This window comes from Salarias fasciatus, chromosome 7 (genome assembly GCF_902148845.1).
Source record: "Salarias fasciatus chromosome 7, fSalaFa1.1, whole genome shotgun sequence".
Taxonomy (NCBI): domain Eukaryota; kingdom Metazoa; phylum Chordata; class Actinopteri; order Blenniiformes; family Blenniidae; genus Salarias; species Salarias fasciatus.
In genome coordinates, this window is record NC_043751.1 from 24,788,793 (window position 1) to 24,810,901 (window position 22,109).

A 22,109-nucleotide genomic window follows, 5' to 3' on the forward strand; every position below is an offset into this window, starting at 1 on the left:
AAACATTGCATCATACTTTGGTTTGTGACATTAGCATTCTCTCAAATCTTAATCTAAAATTAAATAAAAAATAATTGATTAATTTTTACATATGTGTTGGAGATGCTGGGTGGATGTGCAGTTTTATGAATATAATATTTTCCTGGAGAAACGTTTTCTCATTTTTTTTTTGCCAAAGTGACAATAAAAGCTTGAATGATTGATTTATTGTTTACAGACATACAGATAAATTAACTGGTTGCATCTATTTAAAGTTGTAAAACTTTTATTGGCATGAATTAATTAAAAATCTTTTTTAAAGACTTTTTCCAGAATTATACCTTCCTCATCGTGAATACATTTTAAGGAATTCTGTTCAATATTTGAACTTGAATATGGGAAAATCTGAACTTCGTGAGACTTTATGAAGACAGTGAGCCTGGACATTTAAGCACCTTTTAGATGGCAATGATTTAAAGAGAAGACAACAAACTTTGGTTGAGAACGGAGAAATTTTGAGAACGGCAGGGTGGAACTTTTCAAAAATATCCTGACTCCATTGCTATGTAAGCAGGCAAAAATTGAACTTTCTGATGACACTCCAACACCATGTCTGTGGAGATGGTGGAAATGCTGCGAATGGTCCTGTGAACCACTGCCCAAGTAAATAGTTCCTCTAGGCATGCTCAAATCAACAAGTCCATTTACCTCCAGAGTGTCATGACTGCCAGTCCATGTTCTCCTGGATTTGCTAGTTTTAGAGTTGACAGTCACCTGAAATAACAATCCAGCTTGGTTGTCTGTCCATATGAAAGTCTGTGTACACACCATTACTAATGTTTATAGCGTATTATCCTTGGTGCGGGTGAGTGGAGTCATTAAAAAATAACCAACAGCACCAAACATGAAAACTACTACCGTTCCCATGGAAATGGTGTCGTTTTCAAAACATTGTCATGAAAATTCTAGGTGTTTTCACTTGAAACATGACATTTTTACTACAATGAAATTGAGTCAAAAGGAACTTTCTCAATCAATATAATAAGCTTATATCTAAAAGCATCAAATAGAATTGTGATGTTTACAGGTTTGCTTCAATTTTCAAAACTTTTTCAACCTTTTCTTTATTTCTGAATGAAAAATATAAAATCTTTAATTTACATATTTCCCTACAATTAATCACATTAAATATTGAATTTCAACAGTAATTCTTATTTTTCTCATTGTGAATTATTTATCATTAACTTCTTCCATTAGAATGCTCTGAAATGTTGCCCTAGATCATATTTCCAACCCTCTGTGTGTATTTGTCATTAAAAGTCTGAGGTGGTTCGTGTGAATCGTTTTATTCTGAAGGCCCGGACCGGAAGTCCTCCCCTGGTTTTACGCCAGCTTTGCTCTGGAACTCGGAGGCTTTAGCGGCTGAACTCTCCAGCGGGCGCGGAGCGGCTGGCCCGTCGCAGCCGGTTGTTCTTTTCGGTTCCCCCGCCTGTTTTTTTTTTTTTTTCTTTTTTTCTGGAACTTCCTCCGGTTCCCCCCGCCTCTCCGCTCGTGGCCCTGGCGGGAGTGGGTGTGTCGGCGCGGGGCAGCGCTGCCTCGTAGTCGCGGCTCGTGCGCACTCTGAAAAAGAGGAAAAAGTTGAGGATGAGTTCAGAGTGAGCGCGGCCCGCCTCGGAGCCACTTCAAGCGGCCAGGGATGGCAATCTGGACCCGAGCGGACAAGAACGGCCAGCTGGACCTGCTGCTCCGGGACCGCTGGATCCGAGTGGCCGCGGAGCTCACCCGGGAAACGCTCACTTTGACGGCCGAGTCGGAGGCGAGCGGAGCTGGGGCCAATCACTGGGACTACAGCAACTCTCCGGCGGGCCTGCGGAATGGCATGTCGAACGGAAACGACCCGGGAGCGAGTCCCGGGAGCCGCGCTCCGTCCTCCGGCCAGGACCAGCTCCACAACCAGCACCACGGTGGCCGGGGGCGCAGCGGCAGCCCGGGGCGCAACCCCGGGGCTGCCGGCCGGGGTCAGTACGACGGTCCCAACAGCCCCGGGAAGTACCCGAATAACGGCACTAACTCTGACTTTGGCAGCCCGGGCTCCAGCTACGGCAGCCCCGGGTCCAGCTTCGGGTCCAGGCAGGGCGAGTTCCCGGTCAGTCTGGACGGCTCCTCGGAGGCGGTGCGCAAAGTCCGGGTGGTCAAGCAGGAGTCCGGGGGGCTGGGGATCAGCATCAAGGGGGGGCGGGAGAACCGCATGCCCATCCTCATCTCCAAGATCTTCCCGGGGCTGGCCGCGGACCAGAGCCGCGCGCTCCGGGTGGGGGACGCCATCCTGTCGGTGAACGGGAACGACCTCCGGGAGGCGACGCACGACCTGGCGGTGCAGGCGCTGAAGAAGGCGGGCAAGGAGGTGACGCTGGAGGGTAAGTTGGTCAGCGCGAGCGCGGGGATTTGAAAAGGCCGGGATTAGACTCCCGTGGCTGGCTGCACACCTCCGCACTGCCCCCCCCCCCCCCCCCCCCCCCCCCCCCCCCCCCCCCCCCCCCTGCAGCCCACCGCCCGGTGCACTGACAGCTCCCAGCGGAGGTGTCACTGCGGGGATCAGACTCGATCACTCATGTCCTCGAGCTCAATCCGAAACGCGTTTCCCCCCAAAAAAACACTTCCAAACCTTTTGAGGAAATATGTTGCATGTCGGAGCTTGCAGCTGAGCAGAAATCTCAACAAGTCACAGGTGAAACGTCACTTTCGGTAAAGTGAGCTGCAGCTCCAGGCTGCTCAGACACCACACAGCTTTCACTGCACAGTTTTACTTCAAACCTTCCTGAAAAACACTTTGCATCTGGTAAAATATTCAGTTTTTTCTTCAAAGTGTGAAGAGGACGCCTCATAACTTTTCTTCTTCTTTCAATATCAAATGAAATCAAACTTTATTTATAAGGCATTTTTCATTTAAAAATCAATACACGTTAAATGATTATTTTAGCATTTACCAGCTTTGATAAACTCTTTTTGATGCTTCCTGGAGTCTTTTACAATGTTCCAGCTGCAGCTTCCAGTCATGTGACAGATTCATAAAAGATTAACAAATCAGTGAAATTTTGTCAAATGTTGATGAGTTCATGTGCAAACTTGAAAGTGCGAGTAGTGACTATACAGTGAAGGCTGAGCACCTCTTCTAGTTCAAGCATGTACCTGAACGCCTGCTGTGAAACGCACAACAACCTGAAGCACTAAACTTATGACTAACATGACATAAAGTTTTAAATGAAATGCTCAGTTCAGAAAAAAACGTGAAAATGCATTTTTGGATTAAATAAATTTCACTTGTAATTCTTTATCCCTATAATTAAACTCTTTTCGGGTAATAAAGGGTGGCTGTTTACTTCTCATAGCTGCCAGAAACAAAAAAGGGAAAAGGTTCCTAGTTTGACGGCTCTCTAATATATTTGTTTTTGGAAGCTGGAACTCTACCACTTCACAGTTTGGCATGAACGCACCATGAGCTCACACACTTGTTGATTAGGAAGTCTTTTTCTATGCCCAGTACTTTCTTTTTTTTAAATTTCTGAAATTAGGTTTGTTTCAAACTGTCATTAAGTTGGGTTTCATAAATGGCCTTGTGTCGAGCCACACTAGCTTTACGTAGCTCTTAAAAAGTTCCCACTTTGTCAGTGTTCAGATGTATTTTTCCCCTCTGGAATTCGTAACACTCCCACTTCCCAGTTCCACATGAACGCATTACAAATTTCAGCTTCCTCCCACGATTCACAAACATACATTTGAGGTTTTTGGTGACTCTGCGTTGCCCCTCAGTGTGAATGTGAGTGTGTGTGAGTGTGTGTGTGTGTGTGTGGTTGTCACTCTCATTGTATTGTCCCTGCTATGGACTGGTGAACCGTCCATTGTGGACCCTACCCTCGCTCATAAGTAGCTGGGATTGGCTCCAGCACCCCGCGACCCTTAACAAGATCAAGCGATTTGGGAATTTCCCACCTTCCTAATGGGAAGTTTTGAGTTTGGCCACTTTCAGGTGTATCTTTCCCTTTGTAAAGCCAAACACTATTTCAGTTTTAACCATAAGTGTGCTGCAAACCGGCACATTGATAAAAGGATGAGATAGATGTCAATATTATTTCTACATCCCATTTCCTCATTAAATCATTATCGGACTAAATCTTATCACTTTTCAATTGGAAAGTTTCTGGTTTGACGATTATTCCATTATGTTTCCCATTCTCATTTTCTCATTTCCCGACTGGTCCTGAACGCACCATGAGACTGATTCCAGTGAACACACACGCGCTCTGTGGTTTAGTAACTTTCACCACACATAACTGTGTGTAGCGTACACGCGTACACACATACACACACACACACACACACACACACACACACACACACACACACACGCTGATGAACTATGAGGAGGAGATGAAGGGTTTGAATAATCTGAGCCTCACTCAGAGCTTTTGATTAGTGTAAACAGGGATGTGACCACATTTGTGGCTCAGTCAGACGTGTGTGTGTGTGAGTGTGTGTGGATGACTGTTCACAGTAAACAGGAGCCGTCGAGCAGAAAGAAAATGTAAATACAGAGTAAATGATCAGTGTTTACCCAACAGAACAGACGGGAACCTTTTCATTTCTGTCAGGTAAACATACGATACTGTTGTTGAGTGTTTCCATAATGACACCGTTTGGCAGCGTCGTCTCTTTTAGACGACTGAAACAGCTACACTACTTTTCCTTTATTCTTCATCAACTAATTGAAGCCAGTGAATAAACTAATAAATACACAAATCGAACAGTGCTCCCGCTCAAACTGTAATACTATTAAGATAGTGCAAATCCATTTTTTTCAAAATATCTTCAGCTTCACTATAACTTGTTCTTCTGTTTGTTCCTTTATTTTCCAGGTTTGATTTTTTCTAGAGAACTGCTTTCCATTATTTGTATTGCAGAATAATTTCCTTATTTTACTTGTGGAGAAAAAAGTCAATGAAAAGCGATGGTGCACTTTTGTTTGGTTAAATCCTCTGATTTAAGGAGATTCATTCTTCACAACTCACAGTGCTCTTTCTCTTGGCCCTAATTTCTCTTTAACTGAACGTCTTATAAATAGGATGGGTTGATTCTTCATTTCCTCTCATATTTGAATATCCGTATATTGAATTTGCAGTTCAGATACGTCTCTGGAATCTAATATGAGCCTTTCTAGTAAAGGTTGGGTGATATTCTTATTGTGTAGCAAATCATAATGCGATAGCTTCATATGTATAGTAATATTTGGCTCATCATGTAATAAAATGGTTTTGAGCATAATGAAATAATTAAATATACATTTTCCTTTATTTTCCAGACTATAGGTTGTAACTTTTGTAGTAGTTTGGCGGATCATCTGTCTTGTTTGTGAAAATATAAAGGTATATGCTATCTGGAACTCTTTAAGCTTTACATATTGGTCTATTTGTTTGACCACAAAATAGCCAATAGCGAGCTAGCAAGTTAGTGACAGAACAAACACAGACTCCACATTATCTGTTAGCACTCAGCAGGTTTCCTCTGTTGGATTTCCACCTGGTCCAGTTCCAGTCCGATTGCTCCGTATACATGCCGGAGAAGATCCGCTTTTAATCACATGATCTGTGGAAACTTGTTTCAGCCCAGCTAACATGTTTATATGTACTTTAAAAGTCCAGGTTTAGTCAGACTAAGGCAGTATTTCATTTATTTTGATTTACGTAATTCTGTCAAGTGTATGTAGCATCAATTTTTTAGTATAAATGTCAATAAATTGTAAATCTTTCATTTAAGAATTAAATAATAGAAAAAAATAGTATTACGATTGACAGGATTAAAATCAAAGCAAAAAAAAACTGAAATAAGATGTGAACGACTGTGTTTGGTTTCCACTCCGCTCAGAGCTGTGACGGCAGAAACGCTTCAGTCCGTCGGAAAGTGGAAAAAGCGGCGTCAGGTCCGCCATCGCGGCCTCGGGCTTTGGAAACACGAGGTCAGGAGCAGCTAATCGAGACGTTTAATGGCTCCTAACGAACGCCGACTGAATACTGACGAGCACAAACTCACCAAGCCATCAATGTGGAACACCGAAAGTCAAAGTTAATGCTTCCTGAAATCAACCGGGTTTAAAGTGACCTTTAAAGTCGATCGCTGTGCCGATTATTCACCAACCCGAAGCTCCGAAATGTCCTGAAGCAACTGTTAGACAAAAGGGTTTATCACAATGTGTTTCTGTTCACACTGTATTGTTAAAATATCGCAAAACAATATAAAACACGAATACTAAAGTGAATTTTTACCTTAGAATTGGTCATTATTTGATTTTATTCAGCTAATTTTGCTTGATGTGGTTGACATTCGACATGGAGTTGGTTTTTGTTCTGTGGCTAACTTGCTAGCTCGCCATTGATTATTTTGGGGTCCGAGAACTGGAGCGATACAAGCTGGAGGAGTTCACCCGAGGCAGGCTGCAGGAATGTATCGGCCGCCCGTCACTGTTTGCCCGTCGTTTGTGGGTCTGTCACCGCGCCGAGAACGCAGACGGAGGTCATTTTCCTCGAAGTCTGAGCTTCGGACCGCCGCTACATGAAGCTGACAACCCCTCCGTCCGCCCTCCGTCCCCCCCCCCACCCTCAGATCCCCTCACAATTAGCAGAGGAGCCCCACATTCCTGACCTCCTCGTATCCAGGTCAAAGGTCAGCAGGATGATCCGGTCGGAGCTCATTTTCTAGACGCTTTTCATGATTAATCCGAGCGCGTAAATCGACAAACTCGAAGAAAATTCAGCTTCAGGATGAAGATAAACTGTTTTATTGGAGAGCTGGGATTGTTGTTCTTAAAGCTGCCATGAGGAGCTTTTTGAATTTAATAGTCAGGATGCACTTCTGAATTATTTCACTCATAATTTGCTCTCTGTTATTTGGATTCCCGATCATTGTTTTATCTTTTTTTGTTATTTTCTTCATCTTTTTAGATGTTTGAATCCCTGTTGCTGTGGTTTTCAGTTATTGTGGTATTGAATCTTTTTGTAGCTTTTGTTTGTCTTTTTGTGTCTTTTTGTCAGTATTTTGTGACTGTTCTTGTTTTTTTAATATTCTTTTGTCTTTTTGTAAGTGTTCTGTCATTCTGTGGTCGCCTTTGATGCTCTTGGATCTTTTTAGAGAGGTTTCATGTCTTTGTAGGTTCTTTCTATTTCTTATTTTTAACCTTTGTTGTAGCAGTTTTGTGTGTTATGTGTTCAGTTGTTCTGTTATATTGTAATCGTTTTTCTCTCGGTTTCCCTCAATCTCTTTCAGTTTTTAGTGTTCGGAGTTTAGTTTTTGTTGATGTTTATTGTCTCTCTTTGTGCCGTTTCAGTTTCTATCTTTTTGATTCTCAGTTGTATTTTTTTTAGAAGTACCTACTTTGTTAATTATTTGAAAAACCACAAAAAGTACCGACACCATTCTGTGTTTGTGGTTAAACATACAATATTTTTGTCTAACCAACAGTACAATCCACAAAAGTTGTATAATTTTGGTAATTTAAGACCAAAAAACCAACCAAAATGTAATTTTTAAGAATCTCATGTATGTGTTACACATGCATGGATTTCTCTTTTTTTATATCTTCAAAAAAGCTTTGAAATCTGAAATCTTTTTCCTTCTGATTGTAGATAACAGCTGAAATCAGCTCAGTGGAACCTCTTGATATATCTTCACCATTACCAGTAACTTCGTCTGTATTTAAGAGAAAAATGATTCATATTCAGGGTTTATTTCGGGACTTTTCAGCACTTACAGCACAGTTTATTCCACTGCTCTTCCTGTTTGCGTGTGATTTTCCATCATTCTGTTCTCACCAGGTCTTATCTGCTCTCTCAGGTTGTTGGAGTCTCTTCTTTTTCTTTCCCCGGCTGGCCTGCAGCTGAACGCTCGCTGCTCCTCTTGGCAGCCCGAAGCTGCTGCAGCTGCAGCAGCAGACATCCATGAATGGGATTATTTCTGTCCGTAATCTGCTTTATCCTTTTGTAGAAAGTTGACACACATTCAGATACACTGTCGGGCCGCGCGGCCGGTGCAGCGACCTTTAGAAAACCAGCTTATGTAATTTCATAAATGTGTTTGCACTTCGGCGGCGCGATTTCCCGCAGGAGGCCGAGCGGAGGTGTGAGGCTGAGGGATCAGCGTGCGCACGATCCGAGCTCGTCGGAAACTCTGCGGAGTGGAGGAGTTCAGAGCCGAAACTGAGAGGACATCAGATTCCGACTTGAAATAATCACTTGTTTATTTCACTGATCGACGCTACAAAGGGTTTATTTTTATAGCATTTTTGGTTATAAAACAAACAGACATGAACACACACACACACACACACACACACACACACACACATCTGTGCAGACATGAGCACTCACACATGCACAGAAACTCGCAGAAACGCAGACATTCGCATGAACACACACATAACAGGTTTTAAACTTTGGTTATAAATCAAAGTTATTCAATAGTTTCTATGCACACATTCACTGAAGGCATAATCATGAACACACACACATAAGAATAAACCCACAGCCATCAGGATACGTGCACTTACACATGCACGCGCAGAGCCTTTTTTTTTAAACTTTTGGTTTGAAGTTACACACACACACACACACAAACGGGTCTGCATCCTTACACAATGTTCTCATTATGTTTCTGGCAGAAAGACTTGAGAGAAGATGGGCTCGGAGGAGAAAAGAAGCAGATTAGAAAGTAAAAGCTGAGGTGAGAGGAGTGGGAAGAGAGGACAGAGGATGAGGAAGATGAAGGAGGAAGAGGAGGTGGGCAGAAAACGCTGAAGGAGAGAGAGGAATGAGAGAAGCGAGAGCCGGGCCAAACCACAGGGGAATTTCTGGACAGTTTGGGGGGGGAAATCCAGAGTCCGGGGTCTGACTGAGGCCCTCTCTGCTCTGTAAGCTATTATTTCATACCAGCACATGATTACTTCTGTACATGTGGGGAGGGAGAAGTTTTACAGGCGGCTTCGCGCCACAGCCGTCGCCGCAAACAAATATGTGTGGAGTCAGTCTCTCCTCCACACGCTCTCCATTCTCGGTCCGCAGAGGAGCCGGCCTCGCGGGACGTCGGCGGGCATCTCCAGGGGACTCTGCCTCCGTTAATGTAGAAACGCGCGGAGCGCCGGGTCCTCTGTGGACAGGCCTAATTAGAGGCAGAAGTGGGGCTGAGTGACGGACTCCACGGCGCTAATGAGTTCATCCACAGCAGAGACAGACAGTGGAAGCTGCCGGCAACCCGGACCAGCAGCACCGCTTTTCATCCGAGGCGCTCACCGTGCACGGCGAAGAGTTATTAGCCCTGGCAGGAGAAACGGGGGAAATTGGGAACATTAAAAAAAAAAAGAAAGAAAGGAAACTTTTGGAGAAGCTAACCCATAAATTAACCTTTCAAGCCGGAATGGCCTCCTCCGAGTTGTCTGTGACATTTATGTCCGTCTGGACTCATCTCATATGTACTGAGGAGTGTGATAAAAGGTGTTACGTGTGTGTTTTTGGTTAGAAGAGAGCTTGTTCTCGTGTGTTTGGAGAATGCTCTTCAATGGAAAACAGGCAGATTCCTCTCTGAGTCTGCTGTAACAGTCGAGCCGACTGGCTTCGTGTCAACAGACGAAATTAAAGACATGCGGGGAAACTTTTATCCAGATCTGTGCCACACTGTCCCAACGACTGCATCAGTCCCTAAGTGGAGTCACAGCAACCTGAAGTTTTTACCAACCACAATCTAATCAGCTCGTCTTCGAACCGAAACGACTGTTGGAGCCGAACTTAAAGAGATTTATTGAAGAGAGACGTCATGTCGGACTTTTCTCGGCCAGATTGAATGAGGGACTCCTTGTGTAATTAGTAAAACATCGCTGAACATTTTTCTTAAATTTGAAGAGATTAGCTCGTGTTCTCTCATTTTCACTGTGGTAATGAAAATGAGAGCGAGGACCGGAAAACATCCGGCCTCCAGTGATCCGGAGAGCAGAACTTCAGTTGGTTTTGATTTGGATTTTTTCCTGAGACTTTGTGGAAGAAATCTCGGTCTTTACTTGGTTCTGGTTGAAACTCTGTGGTGTTGATTCAGCAACAGATTTTTCTCCAGCGTGAAGCTTTTTCTTCTGAATTGAACCTTGCTAAGCTGGAACTTTTCGGTCCTATCAAGTGGAATAGGAACTTACTCTTGCCCTGAGTTCTCACCTAGGAAATTTGCTACTCGTTGGCCTGAACTCGGAACTCGCCAGTCGTTACTTGGAACCCCGCGGTCGTCTCCCTGGACTTACCTTGGAACTGAACGGCGATCGTCTGGGACATTAATCTAAACTTTGTCGGGCTTTGGCTTTGACACTGTTGCCGTTGACTCTTGATTTATTATTCCTTAGATGTAATTGTTCCTGGTCGTCCCAAATCCTTTCAAACATTTCAGTGTTTATTTTCCTCTTGACTGAAGAAACAGATCAGAGTTTCGTCGTCGTTACCAGGAACACGATCAGAAACCTGCTGATCTTGATGTGGAGTCTGTTGGTCCTGACCTGTCGGTCTGATGTTTGTGCTCTTGGCTGTCACTGTGTGTCGATAAACAGACAGGGTTGCTATTCTTTCATTTATATATCAAATAGATATAAATCAAATAGTTATCTGCTGTGGTAATGCGGTCACACATGCTGCTTTGCTGAGGTTTTAACGTTGTGGATGATCTGCAGCCCTCAGCCGTTCTGTAAACCACAGTTGCTACGTGGTAGAAACAAGGCGGCGCGTCGGGCTGACTGTCGGCTTTGAACCGATGACGGATCTGATTTCTGCTCCGGCTCTGTCACTCAGGCCGAAGGAAACAAAGAAAACACAGTGAACAGAAGCAGATGTACAGCCGTCCACGGAGCCAACGAGTTACACAACCAAACGTTCACAAGCTTCACTGCAGCGAGACAAGAACTTAATTATACACAGCGGAGACGGAGAACGGGACTTCTGCTCCACTCTTCCCTCTCAGTCTAAGCTCAGCTTTTAATTTCACTTTACCAGTAATTATCACATTGTAGTTTACTTGTATTTTAAGTCAGGTTAACTTTTGTGTAGTCAAGATGAATTGAGACAAATCAACTCACTTTTATATTTATATAGGATTTCTTTTTAAAGGCTGACGGTAATTTAAATTTTATTTCATATAAGCAAACAAGAGAAAGTGCTCTGGCTCTGTCCCATGTAGTTCTCGTGTGTGGTTTCATTACAAAAACAACCAACAGCACCTGCTCAGGCCCGTCATTCAAACTACTGTTTTCAGCGTTTGTTCCTTTGCCGTTAAAAGTTGCGTTTTTTTTGATAACGTTGCCACATAAACACAAAGCTTTTGTGATAGGAAAATGGAAAAACGATGCGTTTTTACTTGAAAGGTCTGTTTCACTTGAAACAGGAACCAAATAGGAAAATGAAACTCTTACATTTGTGTAATACATTTTTATGATGAAACCAGTGAAAGGTCAATTGAAATGGTTGAAAAAAAAATAAAATTCAATGAAAATTATAAGACATATTTCATATCTTAGGCATGCTTGTAAAATTAAAAAATAATACAATAAACAAAAAAAAATGCAAGATTAAAAAAATGTCAAAATAAAAAATATGATGACCAGGAAAAAAAAAAATGATGAAATCAAATTTATTGGGTGAAGATTTATACAAATAAAAATGAAACCAACGATATAGTTAGTTTATGTGCGCGCGCCTTTCATCCAGATATGAGATTTAGTTCGTCTTACTGTTGATTTTCTGTAACCAAAACTCCTTTAATTTAATCCCTAGTTTGCTGCAGATTTTCGGTTCTTGCCGAGTTCCTCAGGGTTGGAAACAGCTTTCTGTTCAGCTGAGGTCATGCAGGCCGCTCAGTTTTCTGTGCTCCAAAAGAAAATCATTTGTTATTACGTGGAGGCCAGATAACCACAGAGCTGTGATACCGGCTGCGTCGCCGGTCGACTATGTGAAGATGTAAACACGCAGAACCGCAGAGAGGCCCGGCTGTGGCGAGGGAAACTATCTGAGCCCGGCATCTCTGCAGCCCATCAGATTATTAGTGTGAGAGCTGCAGCGGAGACTGGAGACGTCCTCCTTCCTGTGACCCTCACACGTAAACATGGGCAGCCAGGAATGCTCTCACACTCGCCTGCTTACTCCAAACCACTTAGGTCTGCAGTAATGGGCCCGGACCTCGTTGGTGTGGGCGGCGCGGCTTGGATGGCCGGCTCTGGCTGCACGGCACGCATCGCTCCCCGACCCGCCCTCTGCTCTCAGCCTGATGTACAGTGATGCACAGCAGGGATTCATCATTAATACCAGATTACACTGAGTCACACATGCAGTAATGTACCACATGTGAAGCGTTGCATCATTCAGGCAGCTATATTTCATGCGCACAGCGATGTGTTAAACAGACGTGTGTGTGTCAAACTGAGTCAAACGTGCAGTCATTTATCACACTGACTCACACATACAGTAAGGAACCAGTTATGAAGTTTTGCATCATATGTACGGTTATGCATCAAACCTAAGTGTTGACCGACCTTCCTTTACTTTCAAATCGTGTTTTGTTCCCCGGTGCTGCGTTTGGTCAAGTTTTGAAGCCATGTTGCAGAAGTAAAGGCTAAAAACCATCCACATCGACAGTAAAAGTTCTAAGAACTGCCTTTCCTTGACCTCTGTAAAAAAAAAAGTTAGCAGCTTGAATAGATGCTTGCTATTGTTTATGTGTAGCAGCTGAGTCAATATTACACATCACGTCTCTGGTCAGAAAGCACTGCTGCAGACGTTCTCGTAGTCCGGAGTCTCTCCCCTGCATGCATGCCTCCACAAAGCAAATATCTCCGTCTCCATTCAAGAATGACTTCACCTCCTGAGAGACGGCTCTCAGGTTTCATCTGGAGCAGACCGGCTCATTGTCCAGCACGCCCACAATCCCAGACACCCTCTCCCATTTCTCGTTCCCCACGACGACGGCGTGCACGGGAGGAAATCCAGAGATCAGAGGTGCACACATGAGGAGAACAGAGGGGAGAGCGTGGGCGTGAGGGAAGGAGGTGGACGGTGACTCCAGGGCTTCAGAGTCACGGCTGTTTCCACACAGGCCCATTTTACAGCTGTGCGCTCAGACGTGCACTGGAGAGAGCAGGCCCGGTTCCAGCTCCGGGTTATCATCCATCATGTGATCTGTGAGTCCGTCCGGCGTTTAAACTTCAGGTTGGACGAACTCTGGATTTAAAACTAGAGCTGGCTGTTGAAAAAGTCCAGCACAATTTTGAAAACACTTCTAAATCAAAGATAGTGTTTAGAAAGTCTTTTTTGAGCCCTTTGTAACAGTGGTTCCAAATGGGAGGGGGGGGGGGGGTGGTGACTTGGGGAGCCCTGGAGGCGTCCAGAGAGGCCCTGAGGTTTTCCAGGGGTTTCTCTGCTGGGAAGTCGTTAAAATGAAATTTTCATGTCAGTTCAAAAACACTCTCCAGAATCCACAGCAGACCTTTTCAAACATGTTTTTATTTTGAGGGCCTGCTTCTATAGCTGGTGTGATGGGTGTGTCCATCAGTGATGTTTTAACAGACCACAAATCAGAGAGGGGTGAGATGGGGGGGGGGGGGGCATGGCTTTCTTTCTTTTTGAAGGTAATCAAGGCGGTCTACAAGGAAAAAAAAAAACATTTTGGGAAAAACCAGGTTAAGAAAATAAGTAATCATTTCCACATGGAGACGCACCTCATTTCAAATACACTGGTCTCTCCTCTTCATACCTGTAGAACAGCTGCGAACATTTAAATACCTCCGTTTGTTTCCATCACACTGAAAGTTACAGTTCAAATCAGTCCAGCGTCCCCGTGTGTCTCCTCCACAGTGAAGTACATCCGCGAGGTGTCGCCGCTCTTCAAGAAGCCGTCGCTGGTGGCCGACCTGCCGTGGGAGGGCGTCCGGCCGCAGTCGCCCGGCTACAGCAGCAGCGAGGACTCGGGCTCGCCCAAACATGGCAGCTCCTCGTCCAAAGACCGCAAAGTCATCAGCCTGAAGATGTGCTTCATCAGCAGGAACCTCACCATGCCCGACCTGGAGAACAGGTGTGTGTGTGTGTGTCTGTGTGTGTGTGTGTGTGTGAGTGTGTGTGTGTGTGTGTGTATTAATAGAAAGATGTCAAACAGGTTCTTCTTCAGTCAGAACATCAAACGGTTTCCACATTGTTCGAATCGGTAAAAGTCTCAATGTGTGTTTATGATCTCTTCAAACTGACAGTGGCTTGTCAACAGTGTTTCTTCAGTCTGACGTTTCCATGACGACTCACACACTCTGCTGTCAGTGAGTGAACGAGGCTGGTGTTGATGTTTCCTCACAGACTGCTGGAGCTCCACTCCCCGGACGGTCAGCACACCGTGGTCCTGCGCTGTAAAGACGGGCCCACCGCCAACTCCTGGTTCACCGCCGTGCACACCAACATCGCCGCCCTGCTGCCGCAGACGCTCGCTCACGTCAACGCCTACCTGGGCGCCTCCTCCTCCGCCTCCACACACCCCCACCTTAAACACATCGGCTGGCTCGCTGAACAGGTGCGTCACGTAGAACACTACGCACATGTTGGTATTGTTAAGAAGAAGTCGAGTTACTTCTCTAGTCACTGCAAAAAGTGGATCCTTACCTGGTAAAGCAACTGTTTAGGTTAATGGTTACATTAGTGTGAGGAAGATGCTGTATAATCTGATTACAGTTACTAGTACTCTTTAAAATGTAAGTTGTAATGCTCTGTGGGTCAGGGGGGCTAACCTTTCATCAGGCATGCTAATGCTAATCACAGCTACTCTGGGTGCAGGCTAATGCTACTGGTTGACAGTCTTCATGCTGCTGTCAGGAGGACTGACTCACCCTGTACAAACTTTATAATCAGCCGTTAGAGTTGCTGTTTACTGGTGGTTTGGGGTTGCAGGACCCTTTCTGTTTAGTTTCCGTCAGAGGGGAATACCATCACACAGCCTTTTTCGGTTTCCTTTTTGTTCCTTTCATATCAGTGCGCGCACGCCCACTTCCAACATACAGACAGGCACTTCTGCTCTGACCTAATACCTGCAGCGGCACACAGGAAGTGCGGGTTTTCATGAGTCAGCCTCGGCCCCGAAGTTAAACACGGCCTCCGAAACCAGGACGAGTCTCAGTTCTCCCTCACAGAAATAAAACCCGCTGCTCGGATTATTCTCGTTTCCAGAGTTCACTCCAGGTCGCTCTGAACGTATGGACGCACGGCTCCGGCTGACTCCGCCGTGCTCCGGCAGGAAACACAGATAAAAAGTTTCCGTTGTGTGACTTCCTGCCGAGCCCACCGGCTTCTCACCGCCGGCCGGGTTCAACGTTGGCAAAAGCACGATGCTCTATTTTTAACACAGGTCAGACAGTCTGAACGAGCTGAACACTGTCAAACTGCATCAGTGAGCCCGTTTCCATGCAGGGCTGTCGGCTTTTTAACTCTCTCGAGCGGACTGGCAGCTTTTTAGGCCAAGACATTTCATTAGCAGCTACTCTTGCACCAAACTCATGTTCACGGTTGCTGCAACCTGTTATCTTTTACACGACATTTTCAAATGAAGATGCAACTTTTTAAAAATGCTTCGTCTCCGTGTAAATGAATGAAAATGCAAGTTTTGCGATACGCTATGACTGCACAGGTGCACAGCCCTGGTAAACAGTCAAGAGCAATGTTTACCTCCAGAGTGTCACGACTCCCGGTCCATATTCTTCTGGAACTTGGTAGTTTGGAGCTGAATTGCAATCCAAATACTCATCTGTCCATACGAATGTCCGAGAACTCCTATTGTTCTCTGCAGCATGTGTGTGTGGTTTCATTGCCAAAAAAAGAAAACCCAACATCACCCACTAGTGGTTCAACATGCTAATACATGATTGGAAAAGGCTTTCAGAATGTTTCTGTGTAAATGCTAAACTTTATACTAAATGTAAACATCAAAACGATGCCTTCTGTCCTGACAGCAACATAACAGATATCTGCAGTAACTGATTGTTATGTTTAAATAATGGTGACATTCCCTTTCTGTGTTGGAATGTACACAATATGAAGAAGAGGCTGTTGTTGTTTTTTTTAACCCCGACCTTCCTGACGCTCTGCTGCAGGTGCAGCTGGAAGGCGGACGGCAGCAGTACCGGCCGGTGGTGATGGCGCTGACGGAGAAAGACATCCTGCTGTTTGAGTCGGTGCCGTGGAGCCGGGAGTCCTGGTCCATGCCGCTGCTCACACACCCTCTGCTCGCCACCAGGTACAGCTGCACCCATTCACCCATTCATAGTCTGTGGACTACTAATGAAATATCCACATTTCGTTGTCCTCACTGTCGTCTGTATCGACCCGTCTGTGTTCGTCCTGTCGCCTCTTTTGATTGGAATCATCGGTCTGTGTGCACTTCTGCAGGCTGGTCCACTCGGGCAGTGCCCGGGGTTCTCCGGCTCAGGGCTCGGACCTGGTGTTCGCCACGCGGACCGGCACGGGCCGAGGCATCGAGTCCCACATCTTCCGGGTGGAGACCCACTGGGACCTGTCCTCGTGGACGCGAGCTCTCGTGCAGGGAGCGCACGCCGCCGCCGAGCTCATCAAGGAGGTCTCCATCGGTGAGTGTGAGCTCAGGAGGCGTCTTCTGTGTTTTCTCTTGGAAAGAGAGCAGAGCGTTGAACACACGTCTGTGTGAGCAGGAATCCTTCAACATATGATGCTGCTACTTTTAACCGAGGTAAACACATAAAAAAGTTTCATTTTGTTATACAAATAAGTCGAAAAATTCCAGAAAGACCACTGGTTTATGTGTGTGTACGTGCTCGCTGCTGCAGACCTTTAACCAGAGGAAGTGGGTTTGGACATCATCACACTTATGAGCAGTGTTTATGTAAAGAACTGAAAACCAGAACTTGATTCCAGTTGTTGGTGATTTTATGAAAAGGGGTCAGTGGTATTACTTGGTAATATAACTCACTGAATGTGTTTGGACAGTTTCTTACAAGGTTTTGAAGGTGTTTCACTATTTTTCCCTCCTTGAATCTCAAAGGTAGAGATGAGATACAGAGTTAAGTTACTCAAAAAGAGTCATTCATTACAGTTTATTTCAAAAGTAATGCAGTAGTTCCATCTGATATCCTGCCTCATGGCCTCCTGCCATATTATTATATGACAGGGAAGTAAGTAATGAACTTACTTCAGTTCTTTGGAGGAAGATGCTCTATAATCCGGATGTAATATAACTTAAGTTGTTAGCCTAAAACTGTTGCTATGCAGCGGTTTCAGCATGCAACAAAATTAGCGCCTTTACAGAAAGATTTGCATTAAGTTGTTACTGGTGTTGCGTCTGTTTTGTTCAACGTTGGCTGCTGCAGTCGAGACTGAGACTTCCTCACGGTGGTTTTTTGGTTTTTCCTGCACACGACTGGAGTACAGATCAGCATGAGTGTGACTGTGGGGGGAAGCAGAAGTGGGAGCCAGCAGAGGGCAAGGTTTCCACTCACTGCGGAACAATAGCTGGCTGCAGAACCTCTGACACACACACACACACACACACACACACACACACACACACACACACACACACACCTCTGGAGTTACAGTAATGCACATGGAAGTGCTTTCGGATCAAATGACCTCACAGAGGAGCAGCAGGCCGGCCCAGTTGATTTTTTTTTTTTTTTTTCTTTCAAGCACATGTACTCTTGTCTTGGTGCTGCAGCTCTACACTCTTGATGTTGAAGTACTTCTGTTACACCACTGGTTCCCCAACGAGGGGTCCAGGGCCCCCCCTGAAGGGACAGCAGAGATCAAAAGGGGGCCGAGGCTTTGTCTGCTCTGAGGTTATTATAAACAGATTTGCACATGTCAACAAAAACCAGGCTGAGAGTCCGGCTGGAACCTACAGCAGACCTGGGAACTGTTGATGAGAGAAGGCATGGAGGCCAGTCGTTTTGCCCGAAGACTCGGAGTTCAGCTCTGACTGATCAACACTCAGTTCCTGGTCTTGGACTTGTTTTGGACCTGGTCTATAACCAGCCTCACTCTGTTTTTACAGTCAGTCCAAACTAATAGAAAAGTTGCTTGGTTCGGCTTGGTTTTCACTGTTCATGTTTTGGCTCTGGAACAGGTTTAGACTAGCCTAACATTTGCTTCAGATCTTATTTTTGGAGTTCGTTTTGGACTGTTTCTTCCCTTTCAGACCATTTTGTTTCGACTTGTAACAGTCAAGTATTTTTAAGACCAATTTAAGGGTTTCAGACAAGACCAGTTTTAATCTAACCTGTTCGTTTATCGTGTTAAAATCCTTCAAGTATCATTCTGGACATAATAGTTTTCTTGGTTTTAGACATTTTTCAAATTATACCAGTTGAATTTCATCTCGAGTCGGCCGGACTGCGTGGTTCGTTGGCGGACCCGATTGGAGCCTGTTGCAGCCCTGTTTTGTCCCATGGGCCTTATGTTTAGCTGTTTTTGGGGTTGGTTTTAAACTGTTTTTATGACAGTTTTGTCTGGTTTGTGTTGAGTGTTTTTCTTGTGGCTGGTCTGGAAGTCATTTGTCTCCAGTCACCATAAACAAAGTGATTTTGTGACGATCCGGCAGATTAAAGGCAGATTTCTGCCTCCCGTCTCTTCCAGGCTGCACGTTGAACCGACAGGACGTCCGGCTGACGCTGCACTACGAGAAAGGCTTCACTGTGACCAGGGAGCCGGTCGACACCGCGGGGGGCGCCATACTCTTCAGATACCCCTACGAGAAACTCAAAATGTCTGGCGACGATGGGATACGCAACCTGTACCTTGATTTTGGCGGTCCGGAGGGGGAAATGGTGAGCTCCACTGTAAGATGAATGAAAACTATTCAAATCTGTGGGTTTCATTTGTCGGAGAACTCAGTTTAAAAGTTACTTCTCGTTAAGAACTTTGATCAATACAGAGCTTGGAGGCTGGAGGATAGAAGGCTAATTTATTGGCTAGTCAAGGGCTGCGTGGATACAAAAATAGGAAGTTAATTGTGTTTTTATCTCAGTAGAAATGACCTGTGCTTCCTTCCTCCCTCCAGGTGTTTGACCTCCACTCGGGTCCGAAGCCGGTGGTCTTCGTCCTTCACTCCTTCCTGTCAGCCAAGCTCACCAGGATGGGCCTCCTGACGTGAATCGGCTGTAGTGGCGCCGACCAGAGGATGTTTTTCTTTTTTGTAATTATTATTTTAGCTTGTTTTTTTTTTTTTTGTTTCCATTCCCGGCTGAAGCTAGGCCTGAGGTAGTGCTGCGGGGGATCTTTGAACCCAGGAGATTGTCTCAGAAACTGTGCCTTCTCCTCCAGCTTCTCCTGCAGGTCCAAAGGAAGTGAGGGGCAAAAAGTCGCTGTTAACAATCTCGTAACATTCCACGTGATCATGTTTTTTAATGTTGGTGCGTTCATGACCAACTGGGAAATTCGAAAGCTCCCACTTTTTAGTGGGGGGAAAAAGAAAACACATCTGGGCAGTCAAACTCTCACAAAACTGACGTTTTCTGAGTTTGAGGCTGTATTTTACCCACTGGGAAGTTTCACAAAACATTCAACTCAAACTCTGAGCTTCCCACTAGGGAAGTGGGAATTTCCCAAATGGAAAGTGAGGATTTCTGCGTTAAACACGCAGGTTACATCCTCTCAGAGGTTGAACCTTTCCCTATCAGAAGTGGTCGTAAAAAGGAATCTGTAACATTCTCCTCACAGGCAGAGTGGGAAGTTCCCACGTGGGTTTTACCCATTTGGGAGTCTGACGTATGTATCTGAAACTTCATCAATCTGAAACAATGACAACAAACACCTGTCAACCTGAGCTGAAAAACTAGGAATTTCCATTTATTGAAGTTCAGGTTGTTTTCACCTCAGTTTTCTTTTTCTGTTTTTTTTTTTTTTTCTTTTCATCAAGTTTTATTCTCAAAATTCAGAAGTATGAAGTGCTGCGAGGAATACCTCCGATCCATCCTTCCTCATTTATTCCTGGAACTCACCCAGGAACCGGTATCTCCTGAAGATAGACTGTCATAAACAAATCATATTGAAAGTAAAGTTTAAATAACCGTATTTGATTAACCTAGCCCGTAGTCGGCTAGCTGCAGAGCTAACAGCAGTATTTACGTATGTCTGGAAGGTGATCAATAATAGCGACTCCTTCATGTGTTATCTCATAATTTTTACAGTTTATTTAGAAAGATAATTCAGGAAATACATAAATATTTTGTATGTTAATACACACGGATAAAGTGTTGACTGCATTGTAAGTCCTTAATGGGAAATGGGACTTTCCCAGCTGGTAACTTTCCGATTTCCCAGGTGAATGAACGCGCCACTCCTTTACATTTGTGCGATATGATGTTATATATATATATATGAATATAAAAAGATGCAGTGTTGTTTGTATGAGACTGCAGCAGCCGTGCAGTCTGAGAAAAGTGTTTATTTTTTGTCTTCTTGTTAGTCGTTTTGCGCTCAGACTGGGAAACGCTCCGTTTTTACTCTGCCTATCATTCCGTAACAGCCTTCCAATCGACTCTGGGCTCTTTCCGCGGCAGTTTGTCGGCGTCCGTGTGGGGAGCCGGACGCAGTTTTTAGTGGCGATGCAGTCCTACCTGAGCACAGACTGAAGATGTTCTGGATGCTACTCGCTACTGTTGGCTTGGTAGTTTAGTGTGCCTGCACGTTACCCAAACACAAAACCCACTGTTGTAATCAGGATCGCCAACTGTGCCTTGTTTCATGTAGTCAGAGACACTCTTTCTAAATGTTACCCATGTTTTTTTATTTCACACAATGGGAGAATTCCATGCTTCGGACATGCACAAGCAACAGTATTACTCCTCGAGCGTTAAATCCTGTTACCATGTTAACTGTTGATCTCCACATGGCGTCGCTCCACAAACATGAGCTCTGGGTGTGTTTACACGGCAGTGATTTCAAGTGAATCACACAAAACTGTTGTTGCGCTTTGGGAGTCTGTTTACACGACAATGGAGCTCGGAGCCACTGAAAACACTCCGACTGAAATCAGTACAGCTTTCAGAAATTGCTCGTAACCCGTGACGTTGTCCTGCTCACGCTCGGTAGATAGAAAATAACAGTGTTTTCCTCCAGAGTGTCATGACTCCCAGTCGTTTCAGAGTTGACGGTCACAGTAATAACCATCCAGCTTGGTGGTCTGTCCATACGAATGTCCGTGTGGTTTTATTCTAGCACCATGAACCATAACAGCACTACCAACAGCAGCCACTAGTGGGCCTACATGAAAACTACATCGGTTTCAGCGTCGCTTCCATTTCCATGTGAAACTTCGTCATGTGAACAGGAAATTTTCTGAAACACAAACGCAAAAGCGATACGGTTTTATTTGAATCATTGTCGTGTAAACAGGCCCTGTGTCAGATGGTGATGAATGACGTCCTGTGGGGTTATGATACACGCAAAATGTCTTTTGTGTGTGTTTGTGTCCTGATTTCTGTGTGTGTATCGACATTTGTTTCAGCCTACCTTTGTGCATCAAATTTTGTGTGTAACATGTTTGGTGTGTGTATCCAAAGCTGCTCGGACCTGTAAGTATCTTCTCACCTGATTGGATTTGGGTCTTCTGCCATGTCAGAATTTTAACCCTCAGTCTGGACTTGCAGGCTCACATGTGTCCAGTTTTGTCTCATCCTGTTCCCGTCATGTTATCAGTGACACAGTGAACCTGCCAGTCCACGGCAGGGTAAAAAAAAAAAAAAAAGACATAAGCTTCTGTCATGGCAGAAACACCAACTTCTTGTGCAGAGACATTTATTGTCCTTGTGTCCCAACACACACTGAACATACACACAGTCAAAATCTGTGTACACAAATACTAACACACAAGTCAGTTTGCTACTATAACACACAAATGCACTCATGTCTTCTACACACTACCATCAAGTTCCTCTTTTTTCTGTCTCATAACCAGTAAACCGGCGACTTCATGTTCTACATGTTTAATTTCTGCGGTTTTGACCATTTCTGCAGTTTGTTTGTTTGTTTTTTTGTCTTTAAAGGTGCAGTTTGTAAGATTTAAGCAGT

General features: G+C 44.7%; 1 protein-coding gene across 1 annotated transcript; it reads left to right on the plus strand.

The window, feature by feature from the left end:
• The first annotated feature begins 1,506 nt into the window (after positions 1-1,506).
• LOC115391527 (beta-2-syntrophin-like) lies at positions 1,507-21,877 on the plus strand. Its single transcript, XM_030095799.1, has 7 exons — positions 1,507-2,396; positions 13,893-14,109; positions 14,382-14,592; positions 16,163-16,305; positions 16,458-16,654; positions 18,675-18,865; positions 19,099-21,877. Exons 1-7 carry the CDS (start codon positions 1,676-1,678, stop codon positions 19,189-19,191), a joined length of 1,773 nt encoding a protein of 590 aa, XP_029951659.1. The 5' UTR covers positions 1,507-1,675; the 3' UTR covers positions 19,192-21,877.
• Positions 21,878-22,109: the final 232 nt, after the last annotated feature.

Bases quoted from the DNA above. Each gene is read 5' to 3' on its own strand.
- LOC115391527 (XM_030095799.1), top strand. From the start codon at position 1,676: ATGGCAATCTGGACCCGAGCGGACAAGAACGGCCAGCTGGACCTGCTG. The intron at 16,306-16,457 runs GTACAGCTGCAC...GCACTTCTGCAG, and splicing joins CACCCTCTGCTCGCCACCAG to GCTGGTCCACTCGGGCAGTG. The intron at 16,655-18,674 runs GTGAGTGTGAGC...CGTCTCTTCCAG, and splicing joins CATCAAGGAGGTCTCCATCG to GCTGCACGTTGAACCGACAG.